Here is a 19,572-nt window from a genome sequence, read left to right as displayed (position 1 = left end):
GGCTGAGCCACCCAGGCGTCCCAATTATAGATTTTTAAAAATAAATTGAAGCTGTACTGTTTAAGGCTCTTCCTCAGCAACACTGAAGTATGTCTATATATCTACCAGGATATAGTTACAGGATTTGAAATGAATGTTTCCTATCATTCTTTCAAAAAAATTTTTTTTCATAGCTTTATTGATATAATTCATTTATCTACAATTCCATTGATTTAAAGTGACAAATACAAGTTTTCAATATATCCATAGATATGTGCAACCATCGTCACAATTTTAGAACATCTTTATCACCTCAGAAAGAAACCCCATACACTTTAGCGATCCTTCTCCTATCCCCGTCTCCCAAGCCTCTCAACCCCAATCTGCTTTGTATAGATTTGCATATTCTAAACATTTCAAAGAAATGGAATCCTATACTACGTGCTCTTTTTGGAATGGGATTATTTCACTTAGCATGTTTTTAAGGTTCACTCATATTATAGCATGGATAGTATTTCATTCTTTTTCGTTGCTAAATATTACTCTATTACAAAGATGTTCCATATTTTGTTCATCTATCCGTTTGTTGCTGGCCATTGGCTGGTTTCCATCTTTTCATTGCTGTGAATAGTGCTGCTATGAACATCCGTGTCCAAGGCATACATTTGGCAGTGGAATTATTAGGTCATGTGATAATTCTGTGCTTAACTTTTTGAGACTATCAGTCTTCTTACAACTGCTGCACCATTTTACATTCCTACCAGCAATGATGAGAGTTCCAATTTCTTTGTATCTCCACTAACACTTGTGTTTATTTATTTTTATTATAGCCATCCTTGTGGTTGTGAAGTGGTATCTCATTGTGGTTTTGCCCATCCCTTTTTATTCCCTCCAATACCAGCTTCCCTCTCCAGTAAAGAACTAGAAGGAAAATCCTTTTCTCCTACCATGTCCTACCATTGCTTGAAAAATAAATCTGTGAACTGGTATGTATACACTTCACAATACCCCTTCAGACCCTATAGGTATCTTTTAGATATTATGGTTATTGCTTTAAAACTGGTCCCTGAAGGTTCTGGCAATTTCCCATGATCCCCCCCGCCTCCACTGGAATTTACTTAATAACTACATAACCAGGCAAAAGCTAAAACAGAAAATATCCTGAGAGCCTGCATTTCTCCTCTTAGTTGATTATGTGATTTTTTTTTTAATACCTCAAACCAATTTTGATATCAGATGTTTTTCCTTACAAAGGTGACAAATGTGAAGATTTATAAACACAGGTGTGCTAGAGGTCTAGAGCTTTACTCGGAGTCAAATGTGGGCAAATGGAATGCAACAGTAAGAGGGGGACGGAAATCCGTTCCGAAAACCACACCAACATTTCTTGCTGAAAATGTTTTACCTTCTGCTTCCCAACTTGGGGTGGTAGTTCTTCTTTAAACGCAAACAAAAATATGTTTTGCCAAATACCCAAACTGTGTGCACGCATCTGAAGCAACAGAGCAAGGAGACAAGGTGGAGTTACCTTCTGCAGGTTACCCAAGGTTGAGAAGTATTTCCTCCCCAAAGGGCAGCTACAGATGGGATACCTGGAGCAATGCCTATGCAAATAAGTGCTGGCAAAGAGTCCCTGAAGTACTTTGAGAAGTCATCGCGGGTCATGAAACTTTGTGTTCTAATCGCTATGGGAAGCAGTGAAAAGCAGTTTGAGTAACACAGCTGTCAACAGCTGAACAGTAGTGGTGGCTGGAGAAAGAGAATGAATATGGCTGATCTATGTTTTTTGGACAGTTGAGGTCTTCAGAGGGGCCAGTCCAGCAGAATTAGGAAAAAAAAAAAAACCCTTTCTCAGACTGTGGTATAATAAATACTGACTTTAAAAGTGTTTGTAAGTTATGGGCTTCTCTGGATCTAGAGGGAGACATATTAAAATGATTATATTTCTATCAGAGGGGTTTCCCCTCCCCCCCCCCCATGGTCAAGTCATCTCTAATCAGGGAAGGAGGATATTGGTGGATGTTAGCAGGGTCAGACCTCCCACAAACTCAGAATTATTCGTCCCAAATCTACAAAGCAAGAGTCTTCAGAGCCTATTTAATCCACAAGGAATTTGGTTAATCAATTCACATATTCAGAGAGCAGTAGGTATGCAGAAAGGTATGGATGGATGGTCGTTACTTTCTAGCTTCGGAGTTGGGAGAGGCCCTAAAGCTTACCCAGGGCAGAAAACCTTCCTATGACACACTCCGGCCTGCGGCTCGAAAATACCGCCATGTTCTAGCCAAATTGTTTCATTTACTGTTTCTTTGCTCCTAAATTAACGAGGAAAGACCGTGTGTACAACACGTGCCCACAAGCATCACCAAATATACTTGTGTTTTCCCCACTAGGCCTAGGCCATCCAATTTACCAAGTCTTACCCTGAGTTTTATCTAGAAGATGCTGGATTGCCACTCAGTTACCCATCTTGATGACACGAACCTCATTCTTCAAAAAACACTTACAGAGACTTACAAGCGCTATGGGTTCTGGGTGGTGGTACCTCATAGTAGTAAGTCTAGTAAGATATGGCAGTACCTGTCCCAAATAAAAAGCTCACAACTTAGTGGTGCACACCTATTATTATTATTATCAACCTTTCTCTCTCCCCCTTTTTGGAGGGCGACGTTGGGAGAAGGGTATCAAAGCTAACATTTAATTGAGCACTTACTATGCGAAAAGATACTCTTCTAAGAGCCTTAGCATGAACTCACTTTGTCCTCAAATAACCCTAGGACGCAGGTACCATTCTATCCCTATTTTACAGATAAAGAAGCTGAAGAACAGAAGTTAACTACCCTCAGGGTCGCACAGCCACTCAGTGGCGGAGCCAGCAGGCCGTCTAGCTATAGAGACACAAGGAAAAAGGAGTAAAGCGAGACCGGGCGGAGGAGGGGGCAGAAACTGGGAGACAGGCGGGGAGCAAGGGGGAGGAGCGCAGAAGGCGGGTTTTGCCCTCGTCAGACAGAACGCTTACTGATTTTCATATCTCCATCATTTGACCTCCAGGTGTCACGCCCAGGAATGGAAAGTGTAAACTCCCAACTCCCCAAGGTTCGGCCTCGAGGCTGAAAAGACCTTCCCATTGGTGATCGAGGGCTCGCTCTTCCGCATAGCCTGGTCGGGAGAGCCGCAGGGCCAGCAGCTGCGGGCGAACTACAATTCCCACTACTCATCGCGCGGAAGGCTGGGTCCACACGGAGGAAACGCGGGGGTGTTCCAAGGCAGCCTGGAGGAAAAAAAAAAAAAAAATCACGTACATATTCCGCCTCTTTCCACTTTCACACACGCCTCGCTTCCGTCGTCTCTTTTATTAACGGACCATGCAGTGAAGTGTGTGAAGGCGTTCTGTCTCCAGGCACAGCAGAGGGCAGGCACAACAACAGAGCGCGGGCGCGAGGTCCCCGGGCCGTGCGCGGGGCGGAGCCAGGGGCGGGGGGAGGGGGCCGGCGTGCAGGCCGGAAGTGTGCGAGGGCGGAGGGAGAGGCGTGAGTGGTTGCAGCCGCGCGCTTCCGGCCAGTGCGTAGACGTCGGCCGGCTGCAAAGGGCTCCTCGGCAGGTCTCCGGCCGGCACCTGGCGCACTCGTCTCGCTCCAAGGCCCTCAGTCTCCGCTCATCTCGCCGTAGGCCGTGACGACATGAGCAGCAAAGAAGGTGGCGTCCTCGGCGGCACTGGGCGTTATTTATTCAAAGGGGGAGGATCTCCATCCTTTTTGTCGGATTTTCCACCTCTCTTCACCCTTGAGGGATGCCCTCTCCCCTTGCAGTCTCGGGGAGGCGGCGGCCCCGGTGATTTCCCGGCCACATTGGTCCTGTTGACACCTCTCGTTTTCTTAAAGACCTGTTATTTTTAATCTTAGTTCGGTAATTGCTCCACCTTGTGCCAGATCAGGGAAGCCATTGGTGGAAGCCTGAGTGAGGTGAGCTGAAGGTTTGGGGAGAAAAGGCAAGGCTGCTTTTCTGCGAGTCCGCTGGGAAAGCCTGTAAGGCGAGAGCCCCGTGGACGCTGGTTTAAGAGGAAGGAAGGGGTTAGCTAACGTTACGTTGTAAGTCTTGTTGGTGGAAGAGCCCTGTCCAACTTTTTTCTCCTTCTCTACATAAGGATCAGGAGGGTTCAGGAAAAGGAAGCATGACAATTTCCCACATAACCAGAGAAGAGAAGGGAAGGATGTTAATTCATCTTCACCTGTGATGTTGGCCTTCAAATGTAAGTTCTCTGTAATGTAAGTTGACGAAGGGAAGAGAACTAAAGAGGTTGTAACAAGGATAATTTAGACATGTTGTGCACGCAAAAAAAAAAAAAACCAAAAAACAAAAAACCAGCCCATCAGAATTTAAGATGTGGGTGTGTGAATCTTTTACTGTTCCTGGAGGTTGGCTATGGTGCTATGTCTGCCATTAAAGTCGAGATTACTGAAGTCTTCACTTTTTTTTTTTTTTTTCATTACAGGTAAACAGTTAACATCAGACATGCCATAGAACTAAAAATTATTGTGTACTTGATATATAAATAAACGTCAGATGTGTATATATATGTATATATGTGTGTGTATGTGTATATGTGTGTATATATGTTTATATATATATATGTAGTTAATAACTTTTAAGCATGTGATGGTTTTGTTTTCTCAGCCAGACTTTTTTTTTTTTTTTTTAATTTTTTTTTCAACGTTTTTTATTTATTTTTGGGACAGAGAGAGACAGAGCATGAACGGGGGAGGGGCAGAGAGAGAGGGAGACACAGAATCGGAAACAGGCTCCAGGCTCCGAGCCATCAGCCCAGAGCCTGACGCGGGGCTCGAACTCAGGGACCGCGAGATCGTGACCTGGCTGAAGTCGGACGCTTAACCGACTGCGCCACCCAGGCGCCCCATCTCAGCCAGACTTTTGAAGACGGGGACCACACTTTTGTTTTGACTCTTAACATTTTGCACAGAGTGGGAACTCTGTTAGTAAATCATATATATACGTGTTATGTATATACTATTCGTATATATAATGTTTATGTGTATGTATGTACTTTTCCACAGTTGTCCTTTTAACTGGGTCAGGTTGCTCTTTGTTTCAAAACAAGCCCTAAAACAAAATTCTCCTTCCCTGTATCCTCCAGCCACCCTCCTATACCTTACAGTTTTTGTGGCTCAGGAACCTGAGAGGGCTTGAGCTGTCCATTCCAACTTGCAGTCATCTGAAGGCTAGATTGGGGCTGCAGGATCCACAGCAATTGGCAAGTTAGGCCTTCTGCCAACAGCCAGCTCTCACTTCCTCACATGGTCTCCTCCATGGGACTACTTGAGTGTCCTGATGTTACGGCATCTAGCTTCCCCCAGTCAGAGCAAGGAGGAAGCCATAGTGTCCTTATGCCCTGATCTCAGACATGATACATAGTCACTTTTGCTACCCTCTCTTAGAGATGAAGCAGCTTAAAAACTTCATATTTAAAGGGAAGGGAATTAGTTTCCCCCTACTGAAGGTGGAATAATTTGTGGGCATATTTTATTTTATTCATTCATTCGTTCTCGAGTTAGTTAATGTACAGTATAGTCTTAGGTTTAGGAGTAGAACCCAATAATTTCATCTCTTATATATGACACCCAGTGCTCATCCCAAAAAGTGCCCTTTGTTATTAATGCCCATCACCCATTTAACCTTACACTGTCCCCCCATCAACCCTCAGTTTGTTCTCTGTATTTAAGAGTCTCTTACGGTTTGCCTTCCTTTCTCTTTTTATCTTATTTTTCCTTTCCTTCCCCTATGTTCATCTGTTAAGTTTCTCAAATTCTGCATATGAGTGAAATCATATGATATGTCTTTCTGTGACTAATTTCACTTATCATAATGCCCTCCAATTCCATCCACATTGTTGCACACGGCACGATTTCATTACTTTTCATCGCTGAGTAGTATTCCATTGAGAGAGAGAGAGAGAGAGAGAGAGAGAGAGTGTGTGTGTGTATACATACACCACATCTTTATTATTATTATTATTATTTATTTATTTATTTTTTATTCTCAAAAAATACACTGTCTTGGCTTCAGGACTAGAACCCAGTGATTGATCACTTATATATAACACCCAGTGCTCATCCCAACAAGTGCCCTCCTTAATGTGCAGGCATGTTTTAAAACCACCACAGCACTTACAGTGATCTTCAGAGGTATAAGACCGCTGTGATTGATTAGAGAGTGTATTGATATGACTGTATACACAGTGGAAAAACTGCAATGGGCCACCTGTTCCCCAGCCTGATACTCTGTGGCACATCTGACACAGAGCTGCTTGTTTCCAAGCACATGTTGCTGTTGTATGTTTCTGTGCCTTTTCACATGTAATTCTTTAAGCTCGGGGTTGCTTCTCATTTGGTACCCCCATTGTCCATCTGGTGAACTGTGGTTTTCCTCAAGACCCTGCTCAAGTAGCTTCTTCCTTTGAAGCCTTTGTGATTTTTCTCTCAAGCAAATTTATTGACAGATATTGCATTTATTAATGATCCATTCATCCATTCAGTCATGAAATACTGATCATCTATCATGTTCTAGTATGTGTTAGGAGTGAACAAGAAGAATGTGGACCCTGCTTTCCCAAACCTTTACATAGATTTATTGTGTATTTTATTTACTTATTTACAATTCTGTCTTATACTGGACTAAGCTCGAGGATAGGAGCTATGTGTTCATAGTATTTAATTCACAGTAGTCATTAATGTTCATAATAAGTAAAAACTTTTGATTGTCTTGAAATAGTAGACAAAATCCGAACTTAATTATTATCTCAATAATAAAAGGGCAGATGTCTTTGGTTCTTGTCAGCCTGTTATTTGGTTAATAGTTTATTCAAGTTTTGGGTTTTTTAAATTCATGCAAAATACATCTGGGTGCTCCCTATAGGGCAGGCAGTTTGCTGGGTCTTTGGGGTAACAATGCTTCTGAAATAAAGTGGTTATTAATTAAGAGTTAAGTGGTTTGTGGGTATTTTAGTGACTAGGGCTTGGAAATTCAGAAAATTGATGTCATTAAAAGTTATAAACTTTAATTTTTTATTTTTTTATTTTTTAATATATGAAATTTACTGTCAAATTGGTTTTAAACTTTAATTTTTTAATGAAATCAATTTTTTTGAAGGGGAGATAATATTGCATATGATTAAAATAAGGTGATTAAAAATGTTATGTAACTTAGGTAGTTGGAAGGAATTTTTTAAAGTCCTGTGTGATAGTTCTGTGATAACAATCTCATGTTTACTAGATGGGGTATTTTTTTTACAGTATATACATCTTATTGTGAGGCTGTGAGTGGCAAAACCCAGTTAAAGCATACCTGTGTTCAAAGAACACAGTCGGTAATTTCCAAATACTTTAAAAGTAAATGAGATGATTTGCTCTTTATTTTTATATTTTATATCTTATATATAGAGTAAATAATAGTTAAATAAGAGTAAATAAATAGTTTAAGAGTAAATAGATAAGAGTTAAATAGAGTAAATAATAGTTGCTCTGTTGTGCCTATCAACAATGTTTGATAGGCTCAAAGTATAGAATATGCATGCTTATGGTTGTAATAATGTGTTCTTAGCATTTCAGCAGGAACTTGATGCAAGACATGACAAATACGAGAGACTTGTGAAACTTAGTCGGGATATAACTGTGGAAAGTAAAAGGACAATTTTTCTCCTCCATAGAATTACAAGGTGAGTAAATATCTCTAAAATTTGTTCCAGTGGCATACCCTTTGATATATGTTATATACGTACTTTGTAATGCTTTATACTTCAGTGGACAGTACCTAGCTGTTAGAAGATTCTGTGATTTATTCTATGAATACTGGGATTGGAGGATGTTAGCAGCAAGAAGATTTTAAGAATAAATATTTTAATCAGAATAGGGAGGAAAGTTTTTTTTTAAGTATTAGTTTTGAGAGTCAGTGAGTGTGAGTGGGGGAGGAGCAGAGAGAGAGAATCTTTTTTTTTTTTTTTTTGGGTTTTCTGATTTTTAAGGAAATAGGTATTTCTTTTTTCTTTTTGTTAAATTTACATCCAAGTTAGTTAGCATATAGTGCAACAATATGCTAAAAGAATTTCAGGGGTAGATTCCTTAATGGCCCTTACCTGTTTAGCCCATCCCCCCCGCCCCCCACAACCTCTCCAGTAACCCTTTGTCTGTTCTCCATATTTAAGATTCTCTTATGTTTTGTCCCCCTCCCTGTTTTTATATTATTTTTGCTTGAGAGAGAATCCTAAGTAGGCTCTACACTGTCAATACAGAGCCCAATGTGGGGCTCAAACCCACAAACCATGAGATCATGACCTGACCCAAAGTTGGACACTTAACTGACTAAGCCACCCAGGCTCCCCAAAAGGGAAAGTTCTTATTTTCAGAGCAACTAGGAATTTTGTGTTGTTAAGAGCACTCAGTGATACAGGTATTGTTTGTGAAAATATTAAATTTCTAGTGATTTACCAGAGCTTATTACGTTAAAGCTTTACTTAGGTGATATATGCAAAATTTCAGTATTAGATAAATGTGGAAATCTGCTTTATTTATGTTCCCATTCGTTTTCCAACTCATTGCAATCCGCTTTTCTGCCTCACAACTATTGAGATTGCCCTTGTTACCCTCATATTGCTAAATCTAGTACATACTCTTAGTTTACATTTTTGCAGCATATGATACTACTGACTAATTTTTTGAAAGTTCCTTTTCCTACAGCTCTGAGACATCTTTTCTTTGAAATTCCTTTCTGTAGGATTTTGTTATTTTTCTACGTAGGCTCTGTATCTATCCTAGATTCCTTGGTTGTATGTATGTAAAAGAAAACAGCTTAAACTAGCCTAAGCAGAGGAGGAAAATAAATTTTAAAGATTCAGGAATTTCTTATGAATGCAGCTGAGTATCATCGTCTTTCATCTTTGCTTCTTTGTTTGCATCCTTTTTCATTTAATCAGCTTTCTTTGCTTCTCTGTTTTACGTGAGGTTAGAAAGTGCCCACCCTGGGGCACCTGGGTGGCTCAGTCAGTGTAGCATCCATGCTTTCAGGCCCTGTGTCGGGCTCTGTGCTGACATCAGGCTCTATGCTGACAGTTCAGAGCCTGGAGCCTGCTTTGGATTCTGTGTCTCCCTGTCTCTCTCCCTCTCCCAGCTTGTGCTCTGTCTTTCTCTCAAAAATAAAATAAGACATTAAAAAAAATAAAAAAAATAAAAAAAAAAGAAATTGCCTTTCCTACCAACGCCCAGGGAGAGATTGTTACAAATTACAAATGCCCCTAGAAGGATTTGCACTATGTATCTTATAAAGCATTTAGGGAAATCCAAATATAATTCACCATTTTTTATTATTAAAAATATTACTGAAGTGTTCTATTCACTCATTTGCAACTTTTAAGATAACTCTCTAATAGTTTAGTTTTTATTCTATTAAGTGGATGTGAATTTGCCATACATAGATTTCTTGGAATTAGGCACTGTTAACCTTTTCTTCATCTTAACCTGACTAAAATTTTTGCTTGTTTTTTTTAATGAGTTCTCAGTTTATATTATGAAAGGAAATTAAACTGTTTTTGAACTTGAGCTTATGGAAAGAAGCAACACTGTTTTGATTAATTATGAACAGTTTTTCAATACATATTGCAATTTAAAAACAATTGACATCAATATTCATCGGTTTAAAGAAATAATAGAACTGTGGCAGAGTGTCTTAATATTTTAGAAAAAGCCATGTTATTTTGTAAAGTCATCTTGTAAGGATTTCTCTACCAAAAATAATAAATTCTTATTATAGTAAACTTAGAAAATAGTAATCTTCAGAATAAATTGTAGAAAAATAAAGATACCGAATGAAAGCAGTCATAATACCAAAGATAGCTACTGTCAGTGAGCAGATTTCATATTTTATGCACTTTTTTTTTAAAGTTCTGTGCCTAATGTGGGGCTTGAACTCATGACCCTGAGATCAAGAGTCGTATGCTCTACTGACTGAGCCAGCCAGACACCCCTGATTTTACTTTTTTTTTTTATTTTACATATTTTGATTTGATTTTTTTAATTTTTTTTCTTTTTTTAAATTTAAATTTTAGTTAACAAACAGTGGAATATTGGTTTTAGGAATAGAATTCAATGATTCATCACTTACATAAGCAGCCAGTGCTCATCACAAGTGCCCTCCTTAGTACCCACCACCCATTTAGTCCCATCTCCCACCCACCTCCTTCCATCAACCCATAGTTTGTTCTCTATCATTAAGTCTCTTGTTTATTTCCCTCTCTTCTCTCCCCCTCCCTCCACTTCCCACATGTTCATCTGTTTTGTTTCTTAAATTGATTTTACATATGTTTTTTTTTAATGTTTATTTAATTTTGAGAGACAGACGGAGCATGATCAGGGGAGGGGCAGAGAGAGGGGGAGACACAGAATCCAAAGCAGGCTCTAGGCTCTGAGCTGTCAGCACAGAGCCCAACACGGGGCTCGAATCCAGGAACCATGAGATCATGACCTGAGCTGAAGTCAGACACTTAACTAACTGAGGCACCGAGGTGCCCCTGATTTTACGTATTTTTAATAAATATAATAAATAAAATAAAATTATGGTTTTGAGTTAGAAGCATCCAGATACAATATTAATTCAGTCCTATGTTTGTTGATACTTATTATTTTTATAGATTTTTTTAAATGTTTATTTATTTTTGAGAGAGAGAGGGAGGGAGGAACAGAGAGAGGGAGACACAGAATCCGAAGCAGGCTCTGGGCTCCGAGCTGTCGGCACAGAGCCCGACGCAGGCCTGGAACTCACAAGCTGTAAGATCATGACCTGAGCCGAAGTCGGATGCTTAACCGACTGGGCCATCCAGGTGCCCCTGTTTATTGATATTTAGATGATTTCAGTTTTTCACTAACAAAGCATCTGGCTGGTATATTGATTATAGTGCTCCTGATATGGAAGAGATTTTGACAGAATCAGAAGTGAAATTGGATGGTGTTAGACAAAAGATCTTGCAAGTAGCCCAGGAGCTCTCAGGAGAAGACATGCATCAATTTCATAGAGCCATTACCACAGGTAAGTCCAGGTTCACGTCAATGGTAACTTTTTTTTTTTTTTTTAAACCAGTGTGTTACATGATTTCTGTGTGGGTTGCATTAATTTTAATTGACACTTGGTGAAATATTAGCTTTGAAAAATTGGGACTTCTGCATAATAATGTAAAGGTAATCCAAAAACATTAAATTGGCTTTATTTTTCTGAGTAGAATAGTCATCGATAGCTCTTAATAAAGTAATTGAAAAAAGACCCAACAGAGTGAACTTTAGCCTTGAGGACATAGGGTGTATTCAGACAAGGCATGTCGCATTTCCCACTATGGGGATATCTTACTGGTGGCTCTAAGTTTCAGTTTCAGGGAATGTATCACCTAGCCAGATGGACCCAAACATCTCGCAGGGCGACTCCATAGTAGAATTTTAAGATAGTACTGGGTTTTATATAAACACAAATCACTTCAAATATATACAGATGAATCGCATAAATAGTGAAGTGCTTGGTTCTTTTCTCTTCAACCTTTTTTTTAATGTGAGTTCACTGACAGGAGAGGTACTGTATAATTAAGAAAGACAAATTCAAAGGTTGATTTATAGAAGTATGTGAAATTATATGTTCTTTCTATCAAATAGCAGATTCCACTGAACTCCAGGCATTTCATCATGAGAAATGAGTTTATGTGGTATCTGCTCAGTGTATGTCCAATTTTAGGGTGAACATTTATAATTTCACTTGTTTTCAGAAATGTCAATCTGTATTATGTTCAGATGTCTTTTGTTGTTGTTGCCCAATGATTACATGTACAGTTGACCCTTGAACAATGCTGGGATTAGGGGCGCTGACCCCTTGCACTGCCAGAAATCTACATAAAACTTTTGACACTCCCCAAACTTAACTACCAATAGCCAACCATTGACTGGAAGCTGTACCAATAATGTAAACGGTTTATTAACATGCATTTTGTATATTATGTGTATTTATTGTGTTCTTACAATAAAGTAGGAGAAAAGAAAATGTTATTAAGAAAAACACAAGGAAAATACATTTATAGTTCTGTACTAATTTATTGAGAAATCCACATATGTATGGACTATTGCAGTTGAAACCCATGTGTTCAAGGGTCACCTGTTGTGTGTGTGTGTGTGTGTGTGTGTGTGTGTGTGTGTGTGTGTGTGTATTTTCTATTGAGGTATAACTGACATATAACATTATATTAGTTTTAGGTGTACATTGTATATATTATGAAATGACCACCAAAATGAGTTAACATCCATCACTGTACATACGTAATTATTTTTCCTTATGATGAACTTTCAGGATCTATTAGCACATTTTAAGTAGGCAATACAATATTATTAGCTACAGTTGCCATGCTGTGCATTGCATCCCTAGGACTTTAGACGTTTGTACCTCTTGAGTCCCTTCACCCATTTTGCCCATCTCCCGCCTCTGGCAACCACTTGAAATGTCTTTTGATATTAGTGAAAGAAAGTACCTGCTCACCTCAGTTAAAGCTGGGGTGTATTACTAGAAACTGAAGTGATAACTCAAACAGTTAATGAAGAGTCATTATAGTACATTTCTGTCATTGTTATTTACTACCAGGGATTTGTTTTTTTTAAGTAATAGTGCATATAATGGAAAAGGTTTAATGAACTCAGTCTGTACTGTCATGTGGCACGACCTTGACCATGACAGATTCGTCAGGGCTGGGAGAGAAGATCTGAGTATCGGTGAGATGGGTGAAGCAAAAGCTGAGACAATCCTCGTGAAGAAAACGTGATAATATCTTCATGATCTTGTAGCAGAAAAGATGTTTTAAAAATGACACAATCATTGCAGTGCCTGGGTGGCTCAGTCACTGGTTAAGCATCCTACTCTTGGTTTTGGCTCAGGTTATGATCTCACAGTTTGTGAGTTTGAGCCCTGTACCGGGCTCTGTGCTGACAGTGCAGAGCCTGCTTGGGGTTCTCTCTCTCTCTTTCTGCCCCTCTCTCACTTGCCCATGGGTGCACACGTACGCTCTCTCTGTTTCTCAAAATAAATTTTTTTTTTTTAATGTTTATTTATTTTTGAGACAGAGAGACAGAGCATGAACGAGGGAGGGTCAGAGAGAGAGGGAGACACAGAATCTGAAGCAGGCTCCAGGCTCTGAGCTATCAGCACAGAGCCCGACACGGGGCTCGAACTCATGGAGATCATGACCTGATCTGAAGTCAGTCGCTTAACCGACTGATCCACCCAGGCACCCCATCTCTTTCTCAAAATAAATAAATAAACTTTAAAAAAAATTGGGGCACCATGGTGGCTTAGCCCATTGAGTATCTGGTCTTGGTCTTGGCTCAGGTCATGGTCTCACAGTTTGCGGATCGAGCCGCGTCGAGCCCGTGTCAAGCCCTGTGTCGGGCTCTACACTGACCGTGCAGAGCCTCCTTGGGATTCTCTCCCTCCTTCTCTGTCTCTGCCCCTCCCAGGCTCATGCTCTCTCTCTCAAAATAAATTGTAAAGAATGACACAAGCATTAACTGCTGAAGGAAAAATGGATCAATTGAATTTCATCAAAATTAAGACATCATTTATCAGACCTCCTTTTCTTAAGTTGAAAAGGCAAGCTGAAGTCTGAGAGAAGACATTTACATTTATGTGTTGGGTAAAAGACACATATACAGAATTCCTACAAATCAATGAAAAGACAAGCAATTTTAAAAATGGACAGGGGCTCCTGGCTGGCTAGTTGGTGGAGCTTGTGATTCTTAATCTCTGGGTTATGAGTTTGAGTCCCATGTTAGGTGTAGAGATTCCATTTTAAAAAAATGGACAAAAAACTTGAACAGGGGCCTTATAAAAGTGAATATTCATATGGCTAAGAAGCCTATGAAAAGGTGCTGAGCATTATTGCCTAGAGTGATGCAAAGTAAAGTCAAATGAGATACTGTTCACTCACCGGCATGATTAATTATAAAGACTGATGATGCCACTTTTTTTTTTAAGTTTATTTTTATTTAGTTTGAAAGAAATAGCAGGCGGGGAGGGGCAGAGAGAACAGGAGATAGAATCCCAGGCAGACTCTGCAGTGTCAGTGCAAAGCCAGATGTAGGGCTCGAACTTAAGAATTGTGAGATCATGACCTGAGCCAAAGTCAAGAGTCAGATGCTTAACTGACTGAGCCCCCTGGGCGCCCCTGATGATACCATTTTATTATTATTATTAGAGAGAGAGAGCATGAGTGGGGGAGAGAGGCAAAGGGCGGGGGGGGGGGGGGGAGAGAGAGAGAGAGAGAGAGAGAGAGAATGAAAGAGAATGAATATATCCCAAGCAGGCTTGATCCCATCACCCTGGGATCATGACCTAGGCTGAAATCAAGAGTCAGGTGTTCAACCGACTGAACCACCCAGATGCACTAAGACTGACAATATACTTTAAAAAACTTTGGCAGTATCTAGCTAAAAACATGCTCCTACTGTATGATTCCTTTTGGATATGTACCCTTAATAAAAGTGAGGCTTGTGTCACCAAAAGACAAAGGCAAGAAAGCTTGTAACAGCTGTAGTCATAATATTCTAAAACTGAAAAATGACCCAGACAGGAGTGTCGATAAGTACATGATGGTATATTTGTACAGTGTAATACTACATAGCAATAAAGAATGATAAACATGCATCCCAGCAAGTATGAATCTCACATACATTCTGTTGGGCAAAATAAACAAACACAAAGGAGTATCTATACTGTATAATTCCACTTATGTGAAGTTCAAAACGGCAACATTAATCTAGGGAGTTAGAAGTCAGGATAGTGGTTATCTAGGGGTAGAGGTTAGGGGCAGGCGTTTCTGACTGGAGGCATGAGGGAACCTTCTGGAGTGATAGAAATGTTTTCTGTTTCTAGCTGGGTGGTGTTACATAGTTGTACACGTATGTAAAAATTCATTAAGTTAAACATTTGAGATTTATATTTAAGATTTATGCAGCTTATATATAAATTATAACTCTTTTTCTTTCTTTTTTTTTTTTTTTTTTTTTTTTTTTTTTTTACAAAGTCACTGTTGACATTTTCTTAGTTCTTTTTCCAGAGCCTATCTTTGTATTGGGAAATCACATCAATAATCTCTTCACGGCAGGGGCACCTGGCTGGCTTAGTCAAGAGTGTGTGACTCTTGATGTCAGGGTTGTGAGTTCGAGCCCCACTTTGGGTGTAGAGATTACTTAAATAAATAAAACTTTAAAAAAAACCCTTCATGGGAGTCTTGTGGTGAAAATATGTGCCGTGTTTAGTGAAACAGCCATACCATTCATATTAATGATGTCCTTTGTCAGAATCCCTTTGGTGAGGTTTCTCTTGGGCACCCTGACATTTCTAGTTGTTAGGCTGGGCAGATAATGTTTGCGGCAACGTTTGCCTTGTTCTCTTTGATCTCCTGAAATTTTTATCTGCCTCTTCCAGTGGAAGTGGATTGGGGAGGAGGTAAGCTTAAACATCCAGCACGTTGACCTTTGTCAGTTCTCAGGGTTGACTGGAATCCAAAAGTGGCATTTCCAGGCCACAGACATGTTGTAGGTCTTTTCGTGGCTAGAGATCGGGAGGAGTGGTATTTATCATTTGTTGATACGTGAGTAGTATGCTGCCGTGAGGAGTGCCAGTGACTTAGCGCTCTTGTTCCCTCCCCTAGAGCTGGAGTAGTAGCTTTGACCACACTAGAAAGATCCATGGCAGGCAGATTTCAGTCACGGTGGTCCTGCTGTGTGTAAGTAGGTATGCGTGTATAATCTCAAGGACTGTACTAGGTGGTGGAGTTGGTACTGGGGAGCAAGTTGGATCTCTCTCAGTTTCTAGAAAGTCCTTGATCTGAGGAAGCAGTATGGTCTAATGTCTTACTGCATCAGAGTAACCAAATCCCATTCTACACCTTCTAAACATTCGATTAACTTGGGTAACTAGAGGCAAGAGTTGGAATAACTTCCATAAGCTTGATCATTTTTCTGTCACATCGTGCAGTAAGCCTATCTCATAAAATTTCATGGCAACATAATACATACACTAAAAGCTAACTACAGTGGTCTTCACTTTGATTTCAATCCGTGCTTAAAACTTTTACACTTCGGTAAAAACTTGCATATTTTCCTCACAGTGTTGGTGCGTTGTCATGTGATGATGTATTTACATCTGAATTTCAAGTTAGTTCGAGGTTAAGCCCTACGAACCCAGGCAACTTAAAGTTCTGGCGGGACATTGTAGATCTGCTTGATTTGGCCCAGTAATGTGTTTGGTATGTTCTTCATTCATCACTGAGTAAAGTGTAAGGAGAGACTTTAAACCAGGGCGAGGACCATATGGATAGTGATATGAAAAGAAACTAGAAAGTCGCACTTGGCTCATAGAACAAAACAGAAATGCAGAAAAAAAGGCCAGAGGAGTATTAGTCGTGTTTCTTAGGAAGGAAACACTGCACTCTTGGAAAGAGCTTAGGTAGGGCATTAATAAAATGGGAGCGATCTTTAGATTTTCCCACTTCAGTGTATCATCGAGGATTATTTTAAGCACCATATTTCATTTTAGGTCCCTGTCTTTTCTTTGTCAGTTTATTTAAAAAATTTTTTTAATGTTTTTTTTTTTTTTTTTTCTTTTTTTTTTTTTTTTGAGAGAGGGCGAGCGGTGCAAGTGCAGAGTGAGGGGGGAACAGAGGATCTGAAACCGGCTTGGGGCCGATGGCAGAAAACCCTATGCGGGGCTTGAACTCAAAAACTGTGAGATCATGACCTGAGCTGAAGTCAGACACCCAACCGACCCAGGGGCCCCTTTGTCATTTTTTTGGAAGATTAGCTACGTATGGATTAAAATTTTAAGGGTTCCCTGCATCTCACTTTTCTGTAGTAAGTCCTTAAAATGAGGTTCTTTAAGTGGAAACAAAGGTGTTTTTTTTTTTTTTTTCTTTTAAAGTTAAGGAATAAAGCAGTTCAATAAAAAGGTATCTGGGACTTAAATTTTTGCTGACAGATATTTTATTTGATACCATAAGGTTATTTACAACTAGAGAAGCATTAACAATATGATGCTTCTGAATAGCTTGCTGCTTGTAATTGTTAAATGCTTGTTTTGGTGTTACTCCAAATAGTTGTTCTTTTGACTCGAAGATAAAACAATTCTGGCATTGAACTAAAGGAGTTCTGTGCTTTTCCTCATTAAGAATAGTGCTAATGGCACGCAGAGCATTTCCCTGAGGGATACTTGTGTGAGCTCAAATGTCGAGTATCCTCCTAATAATTGAACAACAACAAAAAGTTAGGTCTGTTTTCTACACATTTCTTATCAGAGGAGATTACAGATTGTCCCAAGGGATGGTTAAACAAATGAACAAATAATTAGTTGCTTGAAATAAGTCACTTAAAAAAATGTTGGGCTCTGTCATGTTTTTGTTTTGTGTTTTTCTCCTGTGGAGGAATTAACAGTTGGGGGAAAATGTTCTCCATCTCAAAGAAAAAAATTGTTTATACCACTCTGATAATAATGAAATTATTTAATTTTGAGACATTTTGGTGCACATAACTAAGTTCAGACCCTAACTAATATTTTAATTCTCTTATTCAGGAATGTGAATGATGTGTTAAGTGGATGTTTTGTGTCAGAGATTTTTTTTAAGCCATTGTTCTTTGTGACCTTTGCAGTATTCCTAAGTTAGAGATATTATGTTGTGACCTTTGCAATATTCCTAAATTACAGATATTATATTTACTGCTAAGTAAGTGGGGAGTCTCACAGTGTTTAAGCAACTTGCCCAAGATAAGTTACTATAAGATATGGTTGGTTTCTTACCACATGGATTTAATTTACCTGTTGACTTTAATTTTTTTATGTTTATTTTTGAAAGAGAGAGAGAGAGAGAGAGAGAGAGAGAGAGACAGAGTGAGAGCGGGGGAGGGGCAGAGAGGGAGGCACAGAATCCGAAGCAGGATCCAGGCTCTGAGCTGTCAGCACAGAGCCCGACGTGGGGCTTGAACTCACCAGCTGCAAGGTCGTGACCTGAGCCAAAGTCTGATGTTTAATTGACTGAGCCACCCAGGTGCGCTGAGATTTATTATGTCTTAAAAAAAAATTTTTTTTTAATGTTTATTTAGTTTTGAGAGAGAGAGAGAGAGAGAGTATGAACAGAGGAGGGACAGAGAGAGAGGGAGACACAGAATCCAAAGCAGGCTCCAGGCTCGGAGCTGTCAGCACAGAGCCCGATGTGGGGCTCGAACTCATGAACCGTGAGATCATGACCTGAGCCACAGTCGGATGCTTAACCAACTGAGCCACCCAGGTGCCACTGTTATTTCTTAAAATAAGTCCAGAGGTGGGGAGAATTTCAGGAAGGACATCTCTTCACGCTTCAACATACTTTCTGATTTTGTGCAGTGCAGCTAGGGGGCAAGCTGCAAAATTATGTTATTTGAGGGGTGGGGAGACTGGGGAGTTGCTTTAAGTCCAGAGATGCAGCTGTGAGGATTTGTGTTGTGCAGCTGAGTTGTGGCCCCCATCTGTGAACCTCCAAAGAAATGTGCTAAGGGGACAAGCAGATAGCATTTGGGAGGTTTGTCAGGAACCAGTGATATAAACAGGTGTTTCATGCAAAGCATATGTGCTCAGATTGCGTAATAGTCTTTGAGGTTGGTTCAGCAGAGCTTTTCTTTGTTTGAGACATACCCCATGATGGTGAGGGTAGCAACTGTCTTTGCACATAGGGGATAGGTCTGGGGGAAGGCAATCTGTCCTGGGCACACCCTTCCCCCCAGCCTCCCCAAAAAGTGACGTCCAAACTTTTCTTCTCTTCCACTCCCTTTATATATATCCCAGGGGTTAGAGAGAGGATGATGAGAGAGGAACAGAGATTTGATGAGTGTGGAGAGAGTTGGAAGCTGAGATGGAGGCAGGCTCCCCACACAGTCAGGGTCCCTGGTCACCAAATGACTGTCATTTTAATGGAGACAGTCACGGGAAGAGTTTGATGATGTTCCCGATATCAAATCATGCCTCTGACAGTGGCTTCATTTAGATAAAGAAGGACAAATGCAGCAAACGATCTTTCCGTCAGCATCTAAAAATCAAGATATAATTTGAGAGTTATCAGAATGATTTGCTAAATAACTTATGCTGTATCTTATAGCACTTGATAAGCAGTTTTATAATAAACGGAGTTTAGCATAGTACGATAGTACAAGAATGTATTTGAAATTTGCGGTTTATATTGCCTTACGTAACAATTATGTTGCTGTTAAAAGAGTTGGAATATTACTGCAAGGGACAAGGGAGTTGACGATGCTGACCGCAGACGTTTAAGGGATTGCTATCACGAGTAAGTGAGATAGGAAGAGAATGTGATCCTCTGGTATTAGCAGAGTCATCTTGGAAGGATTTAAAAGATCCCCAGATCACTATTAACTTTTCTACTCATTCATGTTTGCTTTTTGAACAGGTAAAATCAACTGACGGAGGTGAAGTAGAACGAGAGCTTTTGCTGTCAGACAGGCTTGGGCTTACGTGTTTTCTCTG

The 19,572-nt window shown here is 39.9% G+C and overlaps 1 protein-coding gene and 1 long non-coding RNA gene across 3 annotated transcripts in view; one reads left to right on the top strand and one right to left on the bottom strand.

The window, feature by feature from the left end:
- Positions 1 to 841: 841 nt before the first annotated feature.
- LOC122202273 lies at positions 842 to 3,429 on the bottom strand. Its single transcript, XR_006194561.1, has 3 exons — positions 3,344 to 3,429; positions 2,999 to 3,250; positions 842 to 1,416 (listed from the first exon to the last, which is right to left on the bottom strand). It is a non-coding gene; the product is annotated as an uncharacterized LOC122202273 (long non-coding RNA).
- A 77-nt stretch (positions 3,430 to 3,506) lies between these two features.
- TSNAX (translin associated factor X) overlaps positions 3,507 to 19,572 on the top strand; it is a 32,124-nt gene continuing 16,058 nt past the window's right edge. The window contains exons 1-5 of one of the 2 annotated variants that reach the window (XM_042907766.1): positions 3,507 to 3,675; positions 3,882 to 3,941; positions 4,124 to 4,228; positions 7,594 to 7,708; positions 10,937 to 11,067. In XM_042907766.1, the coding sequence (XP_042763700.1) occupies positions 4,213 to 4,228; positions 7,594 to 7,708; positions 10,937 to 11,067 (262 nt within the window). In that variant the 5' untranslated portion in view covers positions 3,507 to 3,675; positions 3,882 to 3,941; positions 4,124 to 4,212. The remainder of the gene's footprint in view (positions 3,676 to 3,881; positions 3,942 to 4,123; positions 4,229 to 7,593; positions 7,709 to 10,936; positions 11,068 to 19,572) is intronic. The other variant, XM_042907765.1, reaches the window with a different exon arrangement.

This window comes from Panthera leo, chromosome D2, assembly GCF_018350215.1.
Source record: "Panthera leo isolate Ple1 chromosome D2, P.leo_Ple1_pat1.1, whole genome shotgun sequence".
In the NCBI taxonomy this organism is placed as follows: Eukaryota; Metazoa; Chordata; class Mammalia; order Carnivora; family Felidae; genus Panthera; species Panthera leo.
Note: the sequence above shows the minus strand (reverse complement) of the source record. Positions and strands in the feature narration are given on the sequence as shown.